At 38.1% G+C, this 27,147-nt stretch overlaps 2 protein-coding genes and 1 pseudogene across 4 annotated transcripts; all 3 read left to right on the top strand.

Moving 5' to 3' along the window:
• The first annotated feature begins 1,647 nt into the window (after positions 1-1,647).
• Positions 1,648-14,071, top strand: Inx5 (Innexin 5). Of its 2 annotated transcripts, XR_016271322.1 has the most exons (5): positions 1,648-2,056; positions 8,194-8,855; positions 9,066-10,014; positions 10,080-12,710; positions 13,781-14,071. XR_016271322.1 is itself a non-coding variant. In XM_018016859.2 (3 exons), the coding sequence occupies exons 2-3, from the start codon at positions 9,349-9,351 to the stop codon at positions 10,614-10,616; spliced, it is 1,203 nt and encodes a 400-aa protein (XP_017872348.1). In that variant the 5' UTR covers positions 1,648-2,056; positions 8,194-9,348; the 3' UTR covers positions 10,617-10,964. The 2 variants fall into 2 exon arrangements, 1 of the variants encoding a protein (XP_017872348.1); XM_018016859.2 differs by lacking the exon at positions 13,781-14,071 and having other exon boundaries at positions 8,194-10,014; positions 10,080-10,964.
• Positions 12,709-26,921, top strand: LOC149267954 (uncharacterized). Its single transcript, XM_089475823.1, has 3 exons — positions 12,709-13,420; positions 14,739-15,196; positions 26,746-26,921. Exons 2-3 carry the CDS (start codon positions 14,837-14,839, stop codon positions 26,866-26,868), a joined length of 483 nt encoding a protein of 160 aa, XP_089331949.1. The 5' UTR covers positions 12,709-13,420; positions 14,739-14,836; the 3' UTR covers positions 26,869-26,921.
• On the top strand, positions 17,375-25,094 carry LOC108620007 (protein boule pseudogene; annotated as a pseudogene). Its single transcript, XR_016271323.1, has 3 exons — positions 17,375-20,209; positions 20,321-21,181; positions 23,979-25,094. The product of XR_016271323.1 is annotated as a protein boule pseudogene (transcript).
• Positions 26,922-27,147: the final 226 nt, after the last annotated feature.

Below are 27,147 nucleotides of genomic sequence, written 5' to 3'. Positions count from 1 at the left end.
ATTGCAAATGCACTAAAAATGCATATGAAAGTGATTCATAGAAGAGATACATATATAATGCAACTAACTATGTGAACCTGAAGCTCGAAAAGTCAATGTATATTATGCAGAACATTGGCATGTTAAAGAAGAATGCTATTATAGGTTTAGATAGCGATCTAGTTTCAGAGCGAACTTAAGTGGTAAACTGGTATTGTTAATGATATAGCGAACTTGCTTAGTTAGCAGCAGTGCATATAAGCATTGGCCGTAACTAAAATAGACTAAATCGGGCGTGACAGACTAGAAGTCGCTCTGTATCAAGAAAAAAGATATCGCTAATGCTATGAGTACCGATGTAAAGTCGGATGATGGATAGATTGATAGATTTATAGATGTATATATTGATAGATATATAGATGTATAGATGCATAGATGTATGGAAGCATAGATGTATGTATGTATAGATGTATAAATGTGAAGATGGATAGAAATATAGATAAATATATGCAAAGATGTAGAGATGTATAGATGTGAAAATGGATAGGTGTAGAGATGTAAAAATGGATTAATGTATAGATAAGCAGATGCACTGATGTAGAGATATATGTACATACATACCTACATACATAGAGAAGTAGGATGTGCAGATGTATTGTATTAGAAATTTCTCAGAGTATTCTCGTATTTATCTCGTATATAGATACCTAGAAATACTTACTCTTCTATAGCAAATACCTATCAGAAAAATGTTGTTGTCGACTAAACCTTCTAGTCTGCGGAACATGGGGCAGAATTAATAATGATTGACACAATTACAAGGATGAATTGTTTTACAGGGTATAGCGACAACAGTGAGAAACGAGTGTGAGAAAGGCGCAAGCGCGCACGATGTGCTTTGCTCAGCTGTGTGCAACGCAGCGTTGCAAGTTTCAAGGGCAGCTGGGAGACGTTGCAAAAGTGCAGCGGGCGTAGGTAAGTCTAGCCGAGGGAGAGAGAGAGAGAGAGAGAGAGAGAGAGGGAGAGGCGCATACAGTCAAGTGTTGCATGACTCGTGCTTTAGGCACTTGTGGTCAATGTCAATACGTTTGCTGTTGCAGTAGCGCCGGCTTTGCCATTTGCCATTTGCACATTCAAATGATCTCTCTCTCTCTCTCTCTCTTAACTTGGCGCTAGGCTGGGGCTGGGGGCAGACAAAGTTCAAGCAACAAGTTCAATTGATGTCGTTAGCCAGGTAACAAAAACAATAACAATAATTATAGACATAAACATAAATAAAACATTAACATTAACTGGAAACTGTCGCTGAAACGAGGAGCCTAATCAAAATCCAAAACTTAAACAGAACTAGAACCAGTTTCACCTAAGCCGCAAGCCATGGCAACAGAACAAATGAGTCAAGCCTCAGTTCCAACGAACGCGACACGGCGAGAGCCGAAGCCGAGGCCGATGCCGAAGCCGAAGCCGAAGCCGAAGCTGCACGGCGAGTTTGACGAAGAGAGCGACGGCGAAGTGAACGTCGATTATGATGGCGAAGATGAGGAGGAAGAGCGGCAGCAGCGGCAAAGACGAAAGTGACGGAGGAGAGCAGCAGACAAAGTCGTTGGCGACGGCGACGGCAGCAGAGGCAGAGGAAAAGGCGAACGCATTGAACTTGTTAGCGATCGGCTTTGTTGTCAGTTATAAACTAAACGCAAGACGAAACGGTTCGTCAATTGAGCTGTCGCTAAGCAAGTGCAAGAGCTCTGTAAACAACAGTTGTTGCATCTTTGTTTAGAATTTTATTTTATTTTATTTTTTGTTTTGTTTTCTGTTGTTGTTTTCTTTCGTTTCTTGTGCGTTCGTTTAGTCTGTTCTAAGTCAAAGGATGACAATTTATGGCCTGTTGGTGCAAATCATAATTATCTGCAATTAGCATACAGCAAATGCAACGGCAACTGCAACGGTAACTGCCACTGTAACTGTAACTGAAACAAACGCAACACAACGTAACGCAACGAAACGTAACGTAAAGCAACGTAGCTGTGATAGAATGGCGCCGCCCGCTGAGCAGCCGGAGGATGATTTTGCCACCAAGGTGAGTGTGCAAAGGATTTGTGGCATTGAATTCCGTTTCAGGTGCAAACTGCGCAGCCCGTGCAGCAATTAACGTCGAGCTGTTAACCACAAATTTGTGGATCGTGGCCAATTAGCAGCCTTGTCCGTGGCACACGGTCAAGGTGGCTAAAAAAAAACACACACGCACACGCACAAAACTATATATATACATATATAGACAAAAATAACACAAATTTGATTTATATTGTTTTCTATCAGAGGCTAAATTAACATAATATGATCGATGGGCTTGACTTGAGATAAATGCAAACGGGGGGATAAAAAAAAAAAACAATAAATTGTACCGGAAATATTTTGCGTATTGCTTTGCTTCTGCTTCTTCCGCGGTTTCCTTTCAGACAGTATTAGTATTATAGTATTAGTTATATTGTATTTATTGTTTATTGCATATATTATGGATTTCAGCCCGTTTTGCCTATGCGCTTTTAATCTTGCTTCGATTTAAATTTAGTTATGCAGCTGCACAAGTTTTTATCAGATGATCGCTAATTGAACTGTACTTTCCCACATATGCGGCTATATGCATATGTGAGTATATCTCAGCATCATATGTGTTCATATATTCATAAGTTCACATGATCGAGATCTGCCTTTTTCCTGATTCAGCTAAAGAGCTTTTTTATACAGTTCTTCTTCATACGGCAATTATTGGATGCTGTTTGTGCGAATTCTTCCGTATATTATGACTAGACTAGATGTTTATGTGGCATATATGTATGTACATATATACTATCATGGGCTAGTATGCAAATTTGGCTAAAAACTGATCAGAATCTAGTTCGAGACGGTGACGATGAAATGCCTAAGATTGACGTAGGTGTATTTCCTTATAGAGGCATTCACAAACATATATTAAATATATCGATGAAGACTTGTTTACCTTATTCTAAATGAGCACCTAGAGGAATTTTTTTTTATGGCAACATTTTTAAAGTCTGCTGACACAGTTATAGCTGAAGGCCCACATATTAGTATAAATTGAAAATAATGCCAAACATGTGCTTGATAGGAAACTCTAGATAGATCTATAAATAGTCGAAAAAGAAATTTAAAAAAAAAAAAAAACTTTTTATTAAATATACAAAATACAAGCATAAAACTTAAAACAGAAAACAATATACTACAAATTAAAAATATATAAACAAATAAAAATGTATAAAAAGTTATTTAAATATAAATGGCAAAAAAAAAGTAAATATTTGTAAATATAAAAAAGTTGAATTGAACAAAAAATATGTATATATATATATGTAGAATACGAGTTTTTGAGTTAATGCCAATTAACTTATTAAACTCTTGTCAGACTTTTAATTAAAAATGAAAATAAAGCAAACGATTTATTGAATTGCTTTCGACATGAGCTTTAGCTGATAGTTATTTAAAATGAAAACATTTGCGCTTAAATGAAAAAATTAAATGCAAAAATTTGAAGTGAAAACGAAATACAAATGGCAAAACATTAATTTCCATTTGGTAGTTTGGCTTACATATTTGGCCAAAACGCTGCGGCCAATGGGCGTTACTAATTAAATATCAATAATTACTATGTTCGCTGCCCCAAATGGGATTTGGGCAATGTTTTGCAATGTAATTATGAATATGTATGTATGTGCATATATATTCATAATTATCTCTGACACTCTCTCTCTCTCTCTCTCTCTCTACTAGCCTGGACCAATCTCTAATGCGTAGTTTTAATTATAAAACATTCTTTACAAGTGATCAAATATATTAAGCCAGGCGTCTTGATCTATTTTTAGCTCTGATCGTATCTTACTCTCGTAGCTCACTCTCTGTGTCTCCCTTCTCCCCCCCTCCCCCTCTTCCTCCCTTTAAAATACCTAAGACAAATTTATTCTTATATGTTTAGCTTTGACCTGTGCTCTCTCAAGAGAGTTGAAGGAGAGGAAAGAGAAAACATCTGTCTATGCCCCTCTCCCTCTCCCTCTCTCTCTCTCTGTCTCTCTCTCTGTCCCTCTCTCTCTGTCCCCTCTCGCTCTGTCTATATGCACTCTCTATTCCTCTCTCTTCCCCCTTGCGTCATTTACAAAATTTCCTAAGCCCTATTCAGATCTTTAACTCCAATTAGTTCTGTTCATATTTCTTTATCTCCCTCTCTCTTGCTCTTCCTCTCTGCTAAGCTTAACCAGTCTTTAGTATCTCGCAAATAGATCAAAGTCCTATTTTTAAAGTGTTTGTTGCAAAACCTAAACCATTTATCTGTATCGTCAATTAGCTCTGCTTTTGTGTCCATTTCCCTCTCTCTCTATCTCTCTCTCTCTCTCTCTCTCTCTCTCTCTCTGTGATACATGTAGAGAATATATCTCAGCCCTGTTTGTCTTGGCCAGCATCTGTTGCTTTCGTGCATCTGTATCTCTGGCTATACGCTCTAGTATCTAAATTATAATTGCGCTCAGCGTTGCGGAACAGACTCAACACGTAAATCGTTAAAAATCGCAAGTCACAATTACTTTACAAACGACAGCACCAAAAACACCGAAAGATACAAATTGGAGTTCTTCTAGATTTATTTTTTGTGGGATTTTTCTCTTTTCTCGTATTTCGCTTAGTTCTTATGCCGTGTGCGTGGCAGCGCTTGTTCTTCTTATATTTATTTATGCTTCTCCGCTTCCGCGGTCGACTTGATGAGGGGCCCGAAATCGTTTTACAATACAACCAGAAATACTAATAAAGCCGCCGATCAATGGCCCCAAAAAACCAAACAAAAATTTAAATTAAAACAATATGAACAATTTGAATGGAAGTCAGGAAAAAACGAGGTAGAGTCGGCATGGAAATACCCCTTGAATATATGTCATATTATATGTATGTTATGTAAGTTAACATATGTTATTCACATATACATCATATATGTATGCTATGTAAACTGATGCGATGTGGCTTAGCTAAGAAAACTGAGGACAATCGAAAAGTTTCCACAACGAATAAAAAGTAACTCCATATTATGCCTTATGATTGATACATGAGGCGCCTTTTATAATAGTGTGATATGAATAAGATTTCAATTTACCATATATAAAGCAATTTCTAGATAAAGAAATTGATCTACAATTGATTCTATATAAAGAATTGATCTAATTCAGATCTAGAAGAGTTATGGTATAGTTTAAAGTTGCAAGTAATTCCCTTAAGCTCTGTTTATAATCTGTAGTTGCAAATAAAACTAGAAATGACGTCACATATGTCTATAAAAGTTATGGGAACTCGACAACTTCGTGATTATGGCTAGAGCTAAAACCATTAAGATTTAACAGTAATTAAATAATTTTGAGATAATTTTACTTTGTTCAGTTGTAGATGAGAGTCTTAGTTAACTAGAAGAGAAGTGTCTAAGCATAACTTAAAAGACCCAAAAATTCATCAATGCTGGCAAATCGGAGCAGCTATCCCAAGCTAAATTGATTTTTAGATGAGGTATTTTGGGAGCTTGATACTTGAGATGTGCTTGCATAATTATAGTTTGATATAATCACACTACAGTTCACGATTGTTGTGGGTAAGACGGCTAGACAGTCGGGCGGACAGACAGAGTGATAGACAGGCAGACGGACGGACAGTCCGAGAGGTAGACAGACGGACGATAGATAGCCAGATTTATCAGTTATCTGTCTGTAGACAAACGGACGGACAGGCAGTCCGAGTGGAAAAAAGACGGACGTACGCACAGAGAGTCCGAGTGGTAAGCAAACGGATGGACAGACAGTCCGAGTGGCAGAAAGACGGACAGACTGACGGACAACCCGATTTATCAGTTATCTGTTAAATATCTATAGACAAACGGACGTGCGGACCGTCCGAGAGATAGACAAACAAACGGACGGACAGGCATTCCGAGTGGTAGGCAAACGGACGGATAGACAGTCAGACTGACAGAAAGACGGACGAACGTATAGTCCGAATAATAGACAGACGGACGGACAGATAGCCAGATTTATCAGTTATTTGTTAAATATCTATAGACAAGCGGACAGACAGGCAGTCCGAGTGGACGACAAACAGTTTTATTAGTCATCTGTTAAATACCCGTAGATAGACCGATGGACAGAGGGATCGCTAGCCAGAAAGGTAAACGAACGGAGCCTGCTTCACTTGGTTATTCATCATGTCCAGGCATATATATGTATATTCAGTCCATCGTATTCCGTATTTGGGCAGCAATAGAGTTTCCCAAATGATCCTCATCAGTTCGCTCAGAGTATATGCTCAGTTGCCTTTTTCCAGCCGAGCTCTAGGGTATTCAAATAAAAGCCGAGCTCGCATCTGTCCGCTGTGTAATTCATTCGGAGCTCTGCGCATGAGCAGCCGAGAGCTGGGGCAGCATCTCATGCGAGCGCAGAGCTGCGATTCGAGACTTGTTTAAGCAACATTTTATTGCTGTTGCTTTTGTCTGTTGACTGTTGCTTATTGTTGTTGTTGTTGTTGTTGTTGCTGTTGTTGTTGCTGTTGTTGTTGCTGTTGCTGTTTGTCTGATTGAGCGGCATTGGAGGTCAAGTTCAGGGAATACCGCACTGCTTAGCGAGACTTTATGTATTTTTAACGATTTTCTTTTCTTTATGACTTGGAAGTCCGTATATTTGATATGTGAAATATATCATAAAGCAGAGACTTAATTTAGTTACTAATTACAATTACGAGCTGTAACTCTGGCTTTAAATTGTATTGTTGAGTTAATTTTAAAGCAATTTCAATTTAAGATTCCTTCTGAGTCATTGCGAATTTTAATTGAGAACTTTATTTTTATCTTAATTCCCAGCTTTATGATTACTTTATTTAGATACAGTATAGAATGTGTGAAGAAAGGGGAAAGTGCAGGAGATTCTATTATATGACCATATATATATATATATGTCTAATATGTATCTATACATATACAGTGAGTAACATTAAAATTCGGATCTTTTATTTTTCATTAATATTATATGTTTTATAAGCGCCTGAAGTTGAAAAAAAAAAAATAAATAAAAAAAAATATAAATAATATTAATGTTACTTACTGTATATAAATAATGACTGATGAAATCACATCAATCTCTATCCTTTATCCTCTCTTCTGTATCTTATATTCTCTATTCCCTTTTCCCGCTTTTCCTCTATTCCTTCTCGTCTCTCCTTCTCCTCTATTCTCTCTCCTCTCCTCCTCCTCTATCATCTATGTTCTCTCTGCCATCTTCTCTCCTCGTTTCTCTCTCCTCTATCTTTTATTCACATCAATCTCTATCCTTTATCCTCTCTTCTGTATCTTATATTCTCTATTCCCTTTTCCCGCTTTTCCTCTATTCCTTCTCGTCTCTCCTTCTCCTCTATTCTCTCTCCTCTCCTCCTCCTCTATCATCTATCTTCTCTCTGCCATCTTCTCTCCTCGTTTCTCTCTCCTCTATCTTTTATTCATCATCCTCTACTCTCTATGCTCTCTCGCCTCTCCTCTAGTCTGTGTCCTCTTTCATCTGTCTATCCTATAACTCTGTATCTATATCACAATCATATCCGTTACATATTACATATCGATAACAAATCCGATTTGCTTATTATCGATCCCCCATTTCGACTTGATTTTAGCAGTACTTCTCAAGGACTATAAAATCTAGCGATACCCAATTTAGAAAATGTATTATTCTGATAGATAGACAGAGTCTCCATATTTCATACATATCTCATCACATTCCTCCTTATCCAGCCGTTCGTAGCCCACTAGGGACATCCTAACCTTAACCTCTTTAGCCTCATTTCCATACAAATACCACAATCTGGCTAATAATTGAATTTTCAAATATTTGCAATAAAAATAAATAAATAAAGGTAAATGCTCCATTTATTGCTGGCATATGTTCACACAGTGACATATTTTGGCTATATATTTTTTCTATTATTATTACTATTATTATTTATTTTCGTTTTATTGGCTGTGAGCGGTGCGAGATGTCGCTCGTTGGCCAGGGCCGCAAAGGCAAATAAATTAATTTGATTTATGCTAATTAGTTTGCTTGTGCGTGTGCTTTGTTAATATGTTTTAATATATATATATACATATATTTGTTGTTGTTGTTTCTCTTTTCATGATGTTGCTGCTAATTGTAGATACCTTCAATAATTGGATTCTTGAACTTGGACTAATTGGCAATTGAAGTTTTGGTTTCTTTTCTCTCTTAAATATTTTTTTTTTTTGGCCACCAAGGACGTGCCTCAACGCAAAACGAATCAATTAATTAAGGCTGATTATGGGCGCAGTACACACACACACACACACGCACACAGACACACTGATACTTTTTTGTAGAATAAATGTAATAAATTAATTAAACAAGCGTTTGCGTTTTATTATTCATCTCAATTATCTCAAATGAAGTGGCCAGCGCAGTGGCTGTCAAACTGTGGGCGAATTTTCAAGTCGCGCCTAAAAGTATGCAACAGTTTTTGTTGCTCGACTTCAGGCGCTGCCACAGGAGAAAATGCACGGATTAAATGTGGAATGTGCTTTCGTTCATCGATACGCATCGATGCGGCCTATCGAAGCTGGGGCAACAAAATATTTAAAATTAGAAGCAACAAAATGACATATTCACACACATATTTACATATTATTTATATTTATTTATTAGAGAATTGTGTGTTTAAATTGAAATGTGAAAACGTAAACGTATATTTTATGTAAAACGTAATGATGAGGGGCAGCACACACAAATATGTAAAGCCGAGCGACAATCAACATTTTGTTTGTGTCGCTACCCTTAGGCCGGCAAGTGAGTGTGCGGTTGCAAGTCAGCTGCAGGAACCCTAAACAGCAACAACAGCAACAGTCACAAGAACTCAGAAACACAAAAAAAATAAAAAAATAAAAACAAAAAAAAATTAATAAATAAATAAATAAATACATATACAAATAGACGGAAAACTATATTTACAAAAACAACAAAACACGAGCTGTAAAAACTTACCGTTCAAACTTGCAGCGCAGTGGAGGAAGAAGAAGAAGAATAGCAATAAGAAGAAGAAGCAGGAGCCGAGCCGAGCTGTCACAGGCAGAAGAAGAAGCAGCAGCACAGCTGAAGTGCGAGTGAGAGGACAACATTAGCAGCGCACGGTGCACGGGCACTGGTGCAAGGGAGAGAGGGAGAGAGGGAGAGGCCAGTCACGCAGCAGCAGCAACAGCGCCACAGCCTACAGCCTACGGACTGAGCAGGAGTTTGAGAATTGGACACAGTCGTCGAGGTACTCTTTCCTGAGGCGGAGGAAATGTATTCGGCTGTGAAGCCACTGTCCAAGTATTTACAATTCAAATCGATACGCATCTACGATGCCGTCTTCACCATTCACTCCAAGTGCACGGTGGTAATCCTGCTGACGTGCTCCCTGCTGCTGTCGGCCCGTCAGTATTTCGGGGATCCGATCCAGTGCATCAGCGAGGAGAAGAACATTAACTATGTGCAGTCCTATTGCTGGACGATGGGCACCTACATCATCAAGGTGGACAACTCCACCGATCCCCGCCAGCTGCTGCCGACGCCGCCAACCAGCCGTGCCGGACGCGGCCGGGTCAGCCTGCGTCGCCTGGCCGACTACAATGAGGAGTACGCGCGGGCGATATCGATAGCCGAGGGCGTCGGGCCCGAGGTGCGCGGCCAGACGCAGCGCGTCTATTTGCGCTACTATCAGTGGGTGATCATCCTGCTGCTGTTCCAATCGTTCATCTTCTACTTCCCCTCGTGCCTGTGGAAGGTGTGGGAGGGCCAGCGACTGAAGCAGCTCTGCTCGGAGGTGGGCGAGGCGCTGCTCTCGGAGCAGACGTACAACACGCGCCTCCGACTGCTGGTTAAGTACTTTACCACCGACTATGAGGACATGCACTACTGCTACATGGCCAAGTATGTCTTCTGCGAGATCCTCAACTTTGTGATCAGCGTGAGTAGCCGGGATGATATCTGAGCGAGCTGCGGTTGACTCCACTTTTCGCTCTACCATTTCAGATACTCAACATCCTGGCGCTGGAGGTGTTCCTCAATGGATTCTGGAGCAAATATCTGCATGCGCTGGCCACGATACCGCTGTACGACTGGGATCGCTGGAATCACATCTCGTCGCGAGTCTTCCCCAAGATCGCCAAGTGCGAGGTGCTGAAATACGGGGCCAGCGGTACGGCCAGCATCATGGACAATCTATGCATACTGCCGCTGAACATACTGAACGAGAAGATCTTCGTGTGCCTCTGGTGCTGGTTCCTGCTGATGGCCTTCATGTCCGGCCTGAATCTGCTCTGTCGCCTGGCCATGATGCTCAGCCGGACGCTGCGCGAGCTGATGATACGCAGCCAATTGCGCTATATGACCAAACAGCATGTGCAGCACGTCTTCAGGGATCTGACCATCGGCGATTGGTTCCTTCTGATGAAGGTCAGCGTCAATGTCAATCCGATGCTCTTTCGCGACCTCATGGACGAGCTGTGCGAGCTGCGCAGCATCCGCAGCTCCACCTCATCCCTCACGCTGCTCGAGAGTCCCGCCTAGTCGCTGTTGCCTGCTTCACTTAACAAGCAAACAAACATACATACAAACAAACATACATACATGCAAACATACATACATACATACATACATACATTGAATTCTTTCAGATTCCAGCAATCCTCAATCGTTAACCATCCAACTCGCTGTGCATAGTTTGTTTATGTATGAGACGTATATATGTATGTATACATATATACTTGTATGTGTATGTATATATACATATATATATACATTTGGTTGTCTACATATGTATGTGTCTATATAGTTTTTACATTATAGATCAAATGAGTGGTATGCGCAAATATATATAGATATATGTATATGTATATATTTCATATTCTATTAAAATTGTTGATCTTTTGATTTTTGGCTGGCAGATTTATCGATATTTATCGATACATTCGCTTGGCAAGTTTCGAGACGATTACTAAAACATACAGGTAAGATGAGAAGGAGTCTCTCTACTGCACGGTGGAGCGAGAAGTACGAGATGCTCGTGCCCGAAAGATTGAACCTATCGGAGCTAACTACAAAACCTAGAAACGCTTCGTATGTAAGTTGATCATAATTGAAATAAAGCCTAAGGGTTTCCGTGCTAAAAACAATCTTTGACCTAATTTTGCATAGTTTCACAAACATATGTACATAAATTGTCTACAGATATGTACGACTATATAGAAATATAAGCTAAGAGTCGCTTTACAGTAAATATAACTGGATCTGGTCATACGATCAAATAGCTCTTAGATTGATTTTAGAAGAGCTGAGAGTGAATAAATTTACTTATGTACGTACATGCATATGTATGTATGTATATATGTACATATGTATGTATATTTAAATATTTTCTGAATAAATACATACATATGTACATACATATATAATCTATATAATTTACATGTTAAATAACATTTTTGTTTTAAATTATTTTACAGTTAAAAAAAGTTTGCTCAATATTTTAATTCATTTATTCACAATTTATAATATACAATGTAAAATATCTGTTTTTTTATTACAGTAAAGATTTCAGTTAGCACTGCAGTAGCAACAAATCAACTCAAATGCTAAGCAAGCTGTCTTTCTCTCACTCTCTCCTTTGTACTTTTGGCACTGAAACGCGCTCTATTGACAAACGCATGCCCACTTGCCTACACACGCACACACATACGCTTGCGCGTAGCACGTGCATAAGTCGCGCGCGTTTTGCCAGCGTTTTTCTTAGCTTCTGCTGTTTACTTCTGTTGCTGTTGTTGTTGTTCGCAGTCTGCTTTTCGCTAGTCGTTTTCGCTTTGCGCTTCTGCCATACACATTTTAATGTGCATTACTTATACACTAAGTAGTTGTTGCTGCTGCTGCTGCTGTTGCTATAATTTCGTCATTTATATTTTGTGTCTGTGCCTTGTTTCGTTCGCTCTTCGCCTTCGCTGCCTTAGACGCTGCAGCTGTAGCTTTTGTTTCGCGCACGTTAACAGCGCGGCTCGCTGCCTGCGTTAAGCACGCACACACACACACGTACACGCATGCACACACACGAAATGTAAATATTATTCAAAAGTCATCGTGTGGTCGTCGTCGTCGTCTGTTTTTGCGGGGGCTCCGCTTGATGAGGGGTGCGACCGTTCTGCCGCTGTCTCTGCCGGCGTTTTTTGTTGTTTTTGTTTTCTTTTATTTTTCAGTTTGTCAGTTTCTTTAGCTTTGGTTACATCTATTTTGTGCTTATTGTTTGTGTTTTGGTTTTCATTTTGATTTTGGATTTTGGATTTCGTGCGACTGCCATTTGGGCTAGCTTTAGTCGGTTAGTCGTGTGTCAACCGGGAAGCCGCCAAGTGGGCCCCATCGTCACCGTCACCGTTGCCGCCACCGCCAGCGTCGCTGTTTAACTGTTAATGTCGCTGCTTTGATTTCGTTTTCAGATGCAGAGCGCGCGGTTTCAACATTTCCAGCAGAGCTAACTTCAGTGGCATTTAATTAAAACGCGTACGTGACGCGCGCGACATTTGTGAACTGTGAACTGCAATTGGAAATTGCAATTGTCAATTCGCGCAGCTAACCGTCAACAACGGCCATGCCGTTAGTATCTTGAGTGCCAAATGAGTAAGCGTTGCAAGCTAATGCGGTTGGCTAACACAAAAACAAATCAAGTGTCCAACATCAATTTAAATCTAACCAAACACACACAATGCTCACCCACACAGAGAGTGAGTGAGAGAGAGATATACACACACACACACACACACTCGCACATGACGTAAGGGTACACGGCGAGAGACGGCAATAACCGTAGGCATTGATAAACAACAGCAAAGTGTAAAAAGCATTAACAGCGCCACGGCACAGTGGTCGACATGCCATTTAATATACAAGAATTTTGCGGTGAAAGCTTAAGTATAGCATTCAATCAGTTAAGCTTTAAGCTATCGCCGCTGTCACACACATCGCGGCGAAAGCGTTTTCAACTCATTCCCTTTATTCATTTAGCCTTTTGTTAAACGAGTTTCTAATGTTCGGAGCAGAATTTAGCATATCAAACAATGCGAGGCCTGATCGAAGCCAAATTGAAACTGGTATTTCATAGCTAGACAATACAATTTAAATATACATACATATTTGCAAATTTCTATAAATAAAGAAAGCATATGTTTTTTTCTTTTTTTGTTTATTGGTGCTTGTTGAGTTCGTGTGGGTGATATAATATTCGGAATGCTATTTTAATGTATAATAAAATGTGAAAAGCAAATTCTTCAGATTTTATTGTAGAGAAGTTCTGAATAAAAAGCTAAAAATGAAAATAATGAGTAAAAGATGTAAGCATAAAAAATGTATAAAAAACACTGAATTAAAAATTAAAATAAAAAATATAATGCAATGCAAATACAATATAATATGATGTAATAAAAAAATAAAATAAATAAATAAAATTAGAATAGAATAAAAAAAAGGAAAAATTTAAAATAAAAAATAATTTGATATATACATATATGCTTTTATAAATTAAAATAAATTTAAAAAAATAATAAAAAATAATATATATAATAACTTTTTAGGATTTTAATATTATGCAAATAAAAAGTGTTTAAAAATATATATACATATATTTATTTCTCAATAAAGAAATATAAATTTAAAAAAAATATTAATAATAATAATTATGTTATATTTATTAGCTGATTCGCCCTTGATCGTTGTGCTATAGACTTATCGATTTACCTATCTAGCAAATCAAAATTGCTGTTGAAAATCCACTCAGCTTAATCTAATCTAATATGACTTAATAAACTGATCCATATATTCATATAAGCGTAGTCTGAGTCATAGCTAAAAAGCTGATGCAGCTTGACAAACAAATTGATATCGCACCACTGTGTCACCTAGAAGTACTTCCACAACAACAACAATAATGGTATAAAGCACACACTAAACAAAACAAAAAAATAAAATTCAACACAAAAAAGAATTCAACAAAAATAAAAATAAATAAATAAAAAACAAACAAACAACAACGACGATTACAACAACGGTGACGTGCCCGCTGCTGCCGTCGCTGCCAACGTCGACTGCGGCTGGCGCCCATGCGGTCGCTAGTTCTGTGCTCTTTAGTTGGTCGTCTGGAACAAGTCCGCGCAGTCCGAATCAGATTCCGTCCACCTTTGGGCCTACGGTGGCGTGCACTTGCGCTCTTCTTCTTCTACATCTTTCAGCTACTATTTTTTTGTTTTTGTTTTTATGGTTTTTAATTTTTCTTTTATTGATTTTGCTGTAAGTGCCACAGAAACTACCGTTAAAGCTGCGTACAGCTTATCAGCCGTTTGCCGATAAGAATTGTGAGCTATATTCGCCGTCGTCGCCGTCGTCGTCGTCGTCGTTGGTGCAGTCGCCGTAGTCTAGTCGCCGTCGCCGCAGTCGTAGTCGTAGTCGCAGTCTTGAAGGTGTCGCTCACGTTGTTGTTGTTTTTGTTGTTTCTGTTGTGCTTTGGTGTTGGCAGCTTGACGGCCGAAAACAAAGGCCAAGATATTCAGTTGGCAGCTGCTGATCACGGGCAAACGAGAATCTCACGCGTATATCTATCTCTCTCTGTGTGTGTGTGTGTGTGTCTATATATATGTATGTATATATGTGTGTTAGCTTCATGAAGTAATGACAACAATAACAACAAACAACACAATAGCAGCAGCAGCAGCAGAAGCAGCAGCAAAAATAATAAAACGTATCAAAGTTCTGCTATGAGTGCAGGACCAAAGACACTGGGACTAGTCATGGCTGGTGATATCGAGCACAGGAGAGATTATCGCGCCTTTCTTCGCAGCATTTCGCAGGTGTTTACCGCGAACAGCAAGAGCAACCATCAGCAACAACAACAGCAAACCGTTAACAAACACAAGAGCAACAGCAACAGCAACCTGAGCACCAGTAGCCAAAACACCAACAACAACAACAACACCAACAACAATAACTACAATCCCGTCCTGCCCATCATCCGAATCGGAACAACACCCGATATATTCAGCGATTGCCAGAATATTAACAAACCAATGGACCTCAATATGGGAGTCAGTTCCATGTACGACTTCAGGCGTAATACGGTAAGTGGAAGATAAATAGATGATACCATATATTATCCACCATCATATAGTCCCACCACCCTCAACCATGCCCATGGAACCCACTGAATATGCAAATTGTGGGTATAATGATTTTATTCTGATTTTCTCGAATATAATATCATAGATTATGGTATTATAGATCTGTATTACGCACCCTATACTAATGAGAATCTTTTATGATCGACCATTTCTTTATATAAATCTAGAAATCTCTCTACAGCAAATTCTTTGACTAGCGTTGATTCGTTTATTAAGAATCCCATAATAGAATGAAGCATATTTATTTATTTATTCTTTTGTTGCTTTATAAATATACAAAAAGTTTAGGGCATGACTTCTATATATTTATATTTACTGACCATTGAATACTATAAACTTTATAGTATAAATAAATTCACTAACCTTAATTGTGGTTAGCAATCATATAAGAAATTTAAGTCAATTTATTCAGCATTTTGCGGTTGGTTTATAATAATTTCTAGGAAATAATATATAAATAGAAACATTGCAATATAATATATATACATAGCCTGAATAATAATTTCCTTATGCTGCTCTTAACTGATATACCTATAACTGTTCTGTCATTCTTTGGTTACCCTACATAAATGAGAAAAAAATTGTTTTCTCACGCATTTAATTCGCCTTATTCAAGCGCAAAGAAAAGGTTTTTAGCCTGCGAATTCTTGAACTTGGAATTGTTGTTAACAATGATAATGATGATGTTGATGTTGATGATAATGACATTAGTCGAGCATAATCGAGGGCCGTTGAAAATTTCACTGCATGCCTTTTCCGAGTCGTTTTGATTGTCTCTCTATAAGTCGTGCTATCGTGTTATTGGGCTCGACAAATTTGCATAGCCGTTGAGAGAAAGTGAAACCGAAACACGTTTCCGTGCTTATGCGACCTATTCTTCTTCAAAAATGAAGTGTTTTCCAAACGATCTCAATGGATCTGTCACAGGTTAAAAGAAATTCATTAAAAATTCATTTTTTTAGTTTTTAAGCAATTTTAAATGTTAAAAAAATATTTTAAAAATATATGAATTGATTTTGTATTGTTTTAAACATCACACTAACAACTTGCGCTTAAATTTTTTCAATATCCCCAATAGTTTAGATTCAACAAACTTTTTTTGACTATTTTAAAAATTTTTCTTAGTACTTATCTTGTGACTATGATTATGACTTTATATTATTATAAATATTATTATTTTATAACGTTAAACACTCATATTGAAATAAGCATGAGTTTAGAATTAGTATAATCACTTAAATTAGCAATAGCATTATTATCAGCATTAGTATAACTTTAATATTTGCATTAGTAATGTGAATTTCATTATAATAATTATTTTCATTCTTATTCCAATTCTTATTTTCATTAGCATTATTATGATAATTCATTAGCATAATCATTAATAATAAGTATGACTATTGTCATACCCATAATTATTATCATATTAATCATTATAATTATATTCATAAACATAATTATAATCATGATCGTAATCATTCTTATAATCATAACAATAGCCTTTCTTTCATTATCCACATTATACAGAACATTATTATTGCTATCGTTCTCAACCCTATAATCATAGCTCTATTCTTGATATTGATCTTGATCTTCAATCCTATGGAAACAAAATAATCGATTATTATGTATCGCATGGTTAATCGTGCCATCACTAATCTTTATCATCATTATACTGAACATCATCAACAGTGTCATCCTTCTTAAGCCTACATACACACACACATACACACACAAGCATTGTCATTCACATGCGGAAAACTGCATTTCACTCGCTGGCCCAAGTTGGCCTGGCTTATTCTTATGTAAACGGCCGTTGTCAACACTGCAAATGAGTGTTGTAATATGTAATGTCATAAATGATGTTCGCGTGCAATTAAATCAAATAAATTAACAGAATATTTCGGAAATGTGTAATAGTGGCAAAAGCAAAGCCAAAAGCAACAGCTGAAAGTAAAATGTAAAATGAAAAAAAAAAGAAAAAAAAAAAAAACAACATTTAAATCAAATTGATTGCAAAGAGGCGCCCAACCGCACACAGTGGCTTGCATTGTGCCGCCCCCAAACCAACCACATTTGAGGGGGGAAGAGGGTGGGGGGTGTGGTTGTGCTGGGGGTCTGGGGGCACTGATGCAACATGAAGAAAATGCATTGCGCATGTTGTGCATTGCGTGTTTTGCTTTGCTGCGTATTGCAGCAAGTGTTGAGTCTATGTGTGTGTGTCTCTCTATGTGTGTGTGTGTGTGCTGCTCTTTGGTTAGCTGACTTTGGGGCTTTTGGGACAGCTGTGTGACTAATCGCGTTTGGCTGTCGACGTGCTGCGCACGCGTTTTGCGCGCGTTTTTTGTCGCCCGCAAGCGAAAACTATCGCAGTGGCAAGTCAAGAGGCGCAACCTGATGCACGCTATGCTTGCTGCAGTGCGGCAATTGCATATAAAGTACACACACACACACACACGCACACAGAGATAGAGTGCATTGCAAATCTAAACAGCACGCAGCAGTTGCTTTATCAGGCGACGCGTCGCTGCCGCAGTCGACGTCGCTGTCAACTTTAATGCAATTTGAAGAGTCGCGCGCGTAAAACAATTTTGTCATCAGTTTGCATAGTTTGCTGCAAGCGAGCGCTGGCACAGTTACAACCAGACACACACATACATACACATACACATATATTTACTTATACATATGCATTATGCATTACTTCCATTTCCAATTGGCTTTATTTATGCCGTTCATTTTCTCGCTCTGATTTGTTTGACACTTTTAGCTGCCATGGAAATTTCTCTGCTTCTTCTGCTTCTACTTCTTCTGCCTTGTTGTTGTTGTTGTTGTATTAATTTATTTTCTTTGTTAATGCAACACAAGTAGCTGCTTGATTGACACTTGAGTTGCCATTACACATGCATAACTATTAATATACATATGTATGTGTGTGAGTGTGTACGGGTGTGTGTGTGTGTGCCTCAAAGCCTCTTGTAACATGGCGAAAGAGCTGCATATGGGCATCTGAACCTATACACTCTATAGCAGAGGAGTATTTTTATACTGATCCGAAAATATTGCGATTTTTTTTTATTTAATTTAATTTTTTTATTATTATAAAAATATCACAGTAAGAAATGGCGTCAGTATTATTTATAAAATATGATATAAGCTTAACTTCAATTAAATCATCATCATATATACATATATATACGCTATTTATAATCATAATCCATGACGCTATGACTTCCTCTGGTTTATACATAAATTTGAATATAATAATTTAATTATATAATATGATTCAAAGATACGACTTGAACTAGGGAAGAACCATCCATCTATCTATCTATCCATAACTTTATCGTAGTTTCTTATCAGACATTTGTTTGCTTCACAATTCATAATGAGTCATCGACTCTCTTTAGTCGCGATGCTCTCCTCGCTTCATTTGTGTTGCTCTCTCGCTTGCACACGCACAGACGCACAGCCGACAAATCCAATCAGACATCGTTCAACTGCCATATATCGCTGGCTGTGGATCTCTTTCGGCTGCTGTTGCTGCGCTTAATAAACTTCATTAAGAGCAAACGAAAATAAGAGGCGAGACGCAGCACAATAACCATAATCATCATCATATGGCAAGCGACATTCTTATTGGACTCTTGCAGCGACAGCGACGTCGCGTCGCAGCAAACTTATTACAGACGAATTAACTGGGTCCCCGAGACACCCTTTCTGACCCGCACGAGAAGCGGAAATTGAAAGCGAAATGAAAAAAAAATTTATATATATATATATATATATATATATATATATATAGTATATTATATTTCATGGGATTTTGATAGCTTAGCTGTATCGAATGAGGGATGCTCTTTGCGTAATGGCAAAGGTAGCATTGTCGATGACTGTAAAGAGGTTATTAAAAAGCTAGATCGATAGTCAAATGTATATCGATCTCGATATCAATTGAATACGCATGTATAATTGTTATAAATCGATTGGTGCATCGTTACGTATTTTAGTAAAAATCACAAGTATGTATAAGTTATCGACAATGTTATCAATTTAATAGTTATCGATATCATATTATGAAATATTTATAGATCTATCGACTTACATTTCTATTAATTAGACGAGCATTTATTCTGTATCGATAGGACTATTGATTGAAATGTATTGTATTGGACTCCTGAACAGTTATCGATGGTGCTACAGAGCTCCATTAGACCATTAACGATTATCAATAGCATTATCGATCTACATTTCAATTACTTTGGCAACGGGTTTAAAATAACTAATAGAGCCATAGAAAATGTTATCGATATTTATCTCTCGCTGTCGCCATCTTTGTTGTTATCGATGTTATAGATATTGACTTTTAATTTAAATATAGAATTAGTCACACTTAAAGGTATATTAAATATACTCTTCCAATCGATATAAATATAATATTAGTATTGACTTTCGCTTTCGCCTTTCTCGATTTGGCAAGACATTTAAACGTCAAATGTCAAACGAACGTTTTTATATATTTAAACAAAATATATGTATAACATTGTCGCATTTCCTTTAAGGTCAGCTGTTATGAATTCATTTCAAATTTGTATTTTAACAAATGAGGTATTTTGGAAATTCTCGATTTTTTTTGAAATTCTCGATTTTTTGAAACTCGTTTGAACAATAGTTACCAAAACTATACGTTGTTATAAGTAGAAGAAGGTTAAAGGCCCCACTACGAAGTTATCGAGAGCAGTACGACGCGAGGAGTTGGAATTAGACGCAACGGCAAAGCAAAGCACGCACGTTGTTTTCCGCCCTCTTTCATCCTCTTACTTGAAGCCCATATCTCTCCTTCTCCCCCGGCTGGTCATTGTGCCTGAATTCCTCGACTCGCGCGATTACGAATCAAGCGGTCTATACTGAATATTATATATAGTCTAATCGAGGATCTTGTTGATTATAACGGTAAGAGTACTAAACAAGGCGAGCGTGAAACACACAATCCAGTATCCGGTATCCATTACTATCCTATATATGTATATATATATATGTATATATATATATATGTTAATGCAGCCTCAAGCATCGACCTTTTGGATTAAGCTATCACCGGATCAAAATGGCATCCACTCAATTGCAACAGTCCCCACCTGGAACCAAAATGTCTATGGTCCCGGCCAGTGGCCCAGCAACGGGCACCGTCCCCATGCCAACTGTCGCCATGGAGGCCCCGCCGGCAGAGCCGATCTATGGCACAATGATTCCGAATCGTGTATTTGTTGGCGGCATCAGTCGCGACACAACCGAATCGGATCTGATGATTGCATTCAGTGCCTATGGGTCGGTGCGTAGCACCAAGATTATCGTCGACCAGGATGGCTTCAACAAGGGCTACGGCTTTGTCACATTCGAGACCGAGGAGGAGGCCCAGCGCCTCCAGAGCGTTGGCAAGTGTGTCATCTTGCGCAATCGTCGCCTGAACATTGCGCCCGCATTCAAGAAGCAACAGATCCGTCCCAAATTCCAGCCGATCATCGAGACTAACGGCACTGTTTATTTCACCACCCAACCGCCGCCGCCGCATCACCATCAGCAGCATCAACAGCATCAGCAGCAGCATCAGTCGATGAACACAATTCCCATCGATCAGTATGCCGCGGCCAGCTATGGCCCGGCCGGATCGGTTACCGACTATACGGGCGCCCCAGTGCCGACCCTCTATCAGCAGGCACCGGGCGGTGTCCAGTACCAGCCGGTCTATCAATACTATAGTGTGCCGGTCAATATGCCGGCCGTCTGGCCCCAGAACTATTACCAGGAACCGCAACCATCCAATTCACAAACATCGATACAACAGCAGACATCCTGGGAGTTTGATGGGGCCAACAGCAACAGCTGGCGCTCATCCTAATCAAGTGGAGCGCACCTACCATATCAGTAACTATATTTTATACGATTCGATTTGCCTATCTAGCAATTGCTTCATTAATTAGCTGTGGCTACATCTCTCTATCTATATAATAGATTCTACACTTGCTACAAATACTTCCCTTTCCTTCCCTCCAATATTCAATTGAGTGTATAAATATACTCTTGTCTTTCTCCTTGCTTCGAGATTAGCTAATATTTTAGATATAGATTTGTATGAGAGGGATTTTCTTTAATATTTTATACTTTTCTATGTACATAATATCTTCTTTATTTACTGAATCACATACATTCATATAAATTGTAATATATTTATAAGCCCTCATTCGCCTTCTCTATAGAACTCTCTCTGCCCTTCACTACTTTCTGTGTCTGTCAATTTCTTGCTCTTTCTCTCAATTTCTCCCTATCCTTTATATATCTCTCTATCTCTTTCCCAGCATTTTATCTCTCTCTCTCTTTCGCTTAATATTGTTTACTCTTTCTCTTAATATTGTTTACTCTTTCTCTTTCTATCTCCCTCTTGGGCTCCTTCTTTGTGACTCCTCCCTCTATCTTTCTCTTATACCTTTCTCTCCTCTCTCACTCCTTTTTATACCCTGAACCCATTTTCAATGGGAAATCAGGGTATAATGGTTTTGTTGAAATGTATGTAACAGGGAGAAGGAGGCGTGGCAGACCCCACAAAGTATATATATTCTTGATCAGGGTGACGAGCTGAGTTGATTTGGCCCTGTCCGTCTGTCTGTCCGTCTGTCCGTCTGTCCGTCTGTCCGTCTGTCCGTCTGTCCGTATGTATGAACGCGTCGATTTCCGAAGATATAAGAGCTAGAGACTTCAAATTTTTTTTAAATTGTCCGTAATTACAGCGCGCATATCAAGTTTATCATTAAAATTCGATAACTCATCCCGATCTTTTTTTATCGATAAAAAACCTTATCGAAAACCAGTTATAAAATTATATCTTCTACACCTTGATTGCTAGAGTCTCCAAATTTTTAATGTATGCTTATATGCAATTTATACAATTTCGGTTTTTGTTAAAATTTACCCCCCACCCTTAAATTCACCCCCTCACCCTCACTTTTGTAAAAAGCGTATTTCAAATACTAGAGACTTGTGCTTTGGCAATTACATGCATATCCATGTTATAATCATAATCTGAAAGTTTCATGAAGATCGTACGTCCATAAAAAAAGTTATTAAACAATTAAGTTCTCATAGTAAGCGCACACTGCAGCCCATGCGTGTTTATGCGTGGGTGCTTGTGTGTGTATGTGTTTGTGTATGTGTGTATATGTGTTTGTGTATGTGTGTGTGTATGTGTGTGTGTATGCGTTTGTGTATGTATGCGTGTGTGTCTGTGTCTGTATGCGTGTGTGTGTATGTATGCCTGTGTGTGCGTACGTGCCTGTGTGTGTGTGTGTGCGTGTTTCTTGTGTAAGCTGAAAGACGCGAAAAATTATTGAAATATCTATTGCTCCAAGGGTTCAGGGGATCTCGTAGTCGAGCAGTCTCGACTAGAGCTTTCTTACTTGTTATACCCTGAACCCATTTTCAATGGGAAATCAGGGTATAATGGTTTTGTTGAAATGTATGTAACAGGCAGAAGGAGGCGTGGCAGACCCCACAAAGTATATATATTCTTGATCAGGGTGACGAGCTGAGTTGATTTGGCCCTGTCCGTCTGTCTGTCCGTCTGTCCGTCTGTCCGTATGTATGAACGCGTCGATTTCAGAAGATATAAGAGCTAGAGACTTCAAATTTTTTTTAAAATGTCCGTAATTACAGCGCGCATATCAAGTTTATCATTAAAATTCGATAACTCATCCCGATCTTTTTTTATCGATAAAAAACCTTATCGAAAACCAGTTATAAAATTATATCTTCTACACCTTTATTGCTAGAGTCTCCAAATTTTTAATGTATACTTATATGCAATTTATACAATTTCGGTTTTTGTTAAAATTTACCCCCCACCCTTAAATTCACCCCCTCACCCTCACTTTTGTAAAAAGCGTATTTCAAATACTAGAGACTTGTGCTTTAGCAATTACATGCATATCCATGTTATACTCATAATCTGAAAGTTTCATGAAGATCGTACGTCCATAAAAAAAGTTATTAAACAATTAAGTTCTCATAGTAAGCGCACACTGCAGCCCATGCGTGTTTATGCGTGGGTGCTTGTGTGTGTATGTGTGTGTATGTGTTTGTGTATGTGTGTGTGTGTATGTGTATGTGTGTGTGTATTTGTTTGTGTATGTATGCGTGTGTGTGTGTGTGTATGTGTGTGTGTGTATGTATGTGTGTGTATGTATGCCTGTGTGTGCGTACGTGCCTGTGTGTGTGCGTGTTTCTTGTGTAAGCTGAAAGACGCGAAAAATTATTGAAATATCTATTGCTCCAAGGGTTCAGGGGATCTCGTAGTCGAGCAGTCTCGACTAGAGCTTTCTTACTTGTTCTCTATCTCCTCTCTGTCTCTCTCCTTTATCTCACTCTCCTCGTTTTCCCCTCTCCTACCTCTACTCACCTCTGTCTCTCTTTCCCCCCTCTCTCTCTCTCTCCTCTCTGCCTACTCTCCTCTATCTCCCTCCTCTGTTTTTCCACTCTCTTTCTTTTCTCTCTTTCTCCTCTCTTTTCTCTCTCTTTGTCTTTCTCTCTCTCCCTCCTCTATTTAGTCTGCCAATAACCCATTTGAGGACCGTTAAAGACCTCCTTCTAAAAGCGATTACTGAAGCAATTGTAATATTGGACTTAACTTCATATATAACAACTGGGATACACACTCTGATATACCCCCTAGATACTTACTATGACGAACAAAAGAAAGAAGAACACTAAACCACAAAAATAAACGATATGTAAGTAGCAGAGAAACAAACAACAGATGTAAGACTCCAACTCTGGGAAGGATGGACTTTGACATGATGATGAAAGGTGAAATATATGAAAACAAAATCGAAGTTGAAAGATGAAGACTCAGATGATGGCAATGCAGAGGACATAATACAAATTCAGAATACAGAGTATACACATATCGAACAGATCGAATGCTGAGCGAATTACAACGAAGAAAACATACACTATCAACAACAACAACAACAAAAACAACAACAGCAGCTGCGCAACTGTGGTCGTTAGATATATATATATATATACATATAACTATATATTCATGGATCGATACATACTCTCTGAACATATATGTACATCTACAAGTATGTTTATGTATATATATATAATTTAGAATATTTCGGCTCAATTAGGGGCAAATGCAAATCTATCGAAAACTCTCAAATAAGACTAACAATAATATAAGGTACAATAACGCACATGCACACACATGTTGGATATGTTGAAAGGTCTTCGGTTACTGATTAGGCTGAACACACTCAAACCCCACTCAACAACTACAGCAACTAACCTAACCCATATCTTCGGCATATCCAAAATATAGTGTTAATATATATAGTATTATATGAATAGGTATATTACTATATATATTATATAAATAACTCACATTTACATTTACCCCATTTACCTCAATTGTAGCCCAAATATTCTGGATTAGCTAAAACGAAACTCACACTTTCCCAACTCGAACTCCAACTCAAACTCCAACTCGAACTCAAGTGCTCAAATTCGGCTATACATGTTTTCGACTTCTTAAATACATATATCTATGTATATATGTATTCGTAAATCTCTACAAATTATACATCACATCAAAATTATGCAGCGTGAATAATTTTTTTTTGTAGTTATATAAGTAGGTCTTCTTGTGCATTTCGATTAGATGAATATAAAATTGTAAGGTTATGTGTATGTAACATCGAATGTTAAACAAAATTTTAAGTTTTTAATATTAGTAGAGCTATAATTGTTAATAAAATAATTGATAAAATACAAAATTAAAAAATTATATACAAAATACCGTATTTATTAACCTCATAGTGGATGAGGCGTGCTGGATCATATTATTTATAGGCTTACCTGTGGACCTGGTCCAAACTCATTAATGGACACATATTGATATTCCAAGATATTCCAAGATGGATGGACGATCGGACGGTCGCTAAAACAGTCGGACTACGGAAAAATTTAGACAGACGGATAGACAAATAAACGAACAGCCGGACGGACGGATGACTAAACGAGCAAAAGAACGAATGAGCAAACGGACTGACGGCGGAACTAATGTACGGACAGCAAGGCAAACAGCTATGCTCGAACTGTAGAGCTGTTCTATATTGTTTATAGATGTATGTAAAATGCCTTAAAGTCTTTGAAATAGTCTTATATGGGCACTCGAATGTTTTTGCGCCTGAAGCTGTTGAGTTACACTAAGAGATGCGTGTCAGAAGTCGAAGCCTCAGCCTTGTAGCTCCTAGTTACCAGTTCATAACTATAGTTATATGTCCCCTATATCATTGTATTGATTTTAGATATTATTGAGCTTAAAGTGAAGCTCAGCAAATTTTAGCAATAGCAACATTTTAAAAATATTTTATTCATATATTTATTGAAGTAAAAATAATAAAATAAATGTAAAAACTTAAAAAAAAGTGTTACATAGTTTCTATAGCATTCATACTACCCCTTTAGTAAGGGCATAGAAGCAACTCTTTTGCTGTTGCTGTATCTGTTGGATACATTTAGCTGAGGGTTGCTGTCGCTGCTGCCTCTGCCGCTGTCGCTGCTGCTGCTGTTGCTGTTGCTGTTGCTGCTGCCGCTGCTGATGCTGCTGCCAATAGCAACAACAACAATTGCGTTCATTGTGCTTAATTAATTTAGTTCAAAGATCAAGCGTTCGCGATGCCGTCGCGATTCCTCATGCGTTTCATGCACCCAGCTTCACGTATACATACATGCCTATAAATGTTGCATGCTGCATGTTGTTGTTGTTGTTGTTGTTGTTGCAGTTGCAGCTGCATTTTGATGTGCAACGTCTGTTGTTTATTTGTGCAGCGTTCCAGTTATAAACTCCCAACAATTTCTTCTTGTCCCGATCTCCAGATGTTGACCTACGATCCACAATTTCGTTGCAGCGTGCAGGTGCTCCATTATGTGGCATACCACATGCCACATGCCCTTCCACACTAGCTACTGCAGCTAGTGGCTACCAACTATCGACTGCCAACCCTCTGCCCCTTCTGTCCCCTCTGCCCCTTCTGCCTGCCCTAATCAATTGCTGTCCACACCCAAAAGGCCCGCAGTTGCGATATGCTTAATTAGGCAAACGGGCGTCGAGCATAAAAAGCGTCTTTTGTCGCTGCCACACCCCATACGCCCCCACCCCCCCACACAGACACACATACATAGAGGCCGACAGACACATGTTGTCCATGTTCATTACACACATTTGGCTTTCGAGTTGCGCCTCCCCATGTGGATCTGTTGCTCTTACACTGTGCTACAAAGAGTTGAGTCCGTTAAAGTGATGTTCTTAGATCTGGGGAAATGGATCTAGATCTATATTATATATACATATATGTATAGATGTATTGTATTCGCTTACTCAGTTACTTATATGTCTAAGATACAATCTGTATCTTCTTCTTCTGTTCTAGTTCGTGAAGCTGATTTTGATTGAATGTCTGGAGCTTTTATATTACCTTGGGAAAGTGTTAATAAATTTAAGCATTAGCCAAGTTTGGCATATTGTTAAAAAAAATATTAATAAGAAATATTAATAAATAATATTTAAAGAAAATTATTTTTAGTATAGCAAAGTTGTGGACCAAAAAGAAATTTTACTAATATTACATTATCATGAAAATTGTACGAATATTGGACAAAAAATATACTTTAGATATATAATTTTTTTAATATAAAAAATAAATAAAAAATATGTTGCTTTTAATAATTGTTACAAATTGTTTTTCAACTACTGCATTTAGTACCGAGAAAAATTAATTTAAAAAAATAATTAACATTTTATTTTATTTTATTTATTTTTTTTTTATAAATTC

The sequence above is a fragment of the Drosophila arizonae genome, chromosome X (genome assembly GCF_054131065.1).
Source record: "Drosophila arizonae isolate 15081-1271.41 chromosome X, UAZ_ARI_1.0, whole genome shotgun sequence".
Taxonomy (NCBI): domain Eukaryota; kingdom Metazoa; phylum Arthropoda; class Insecta; order Diptera; family Drosophilidae; genus Drosophila; species Drosophila arizonae.
This window is presented reverse-complemented; position numbering and strand designations above follow the sequence as displayed.

Coding starts and splice junctions, on each gene's coding strand:
- Inx5 (XM_018016859.2), top strand. CDS start 9,349: ATGTATTCGGCTGTGAAGCCACTGTCCAAGTATTTACAATTCAAATCG. Junction 10,015..10,079: donor TCCTCAACTTTGTGATCAGC/GTGAGTAGCCGG, acceptor CTACCATTTCAG/ATACTCAACATCCTGGCGCT.
- LOC149267954 (XM_089475823.1), top strand. CDS start 14,837: ATGAGTGCAGGACCAAAGACACTGGGACTAGTCATGGCTGGTGATATC. Junction 15,197..26,745: donor ACGACTTCAGGCGTAATACG/GTAAGTGGAAGA, acceptor CTTCTGTTCTAG/TTCGTGAAGCTGATTTTGAT.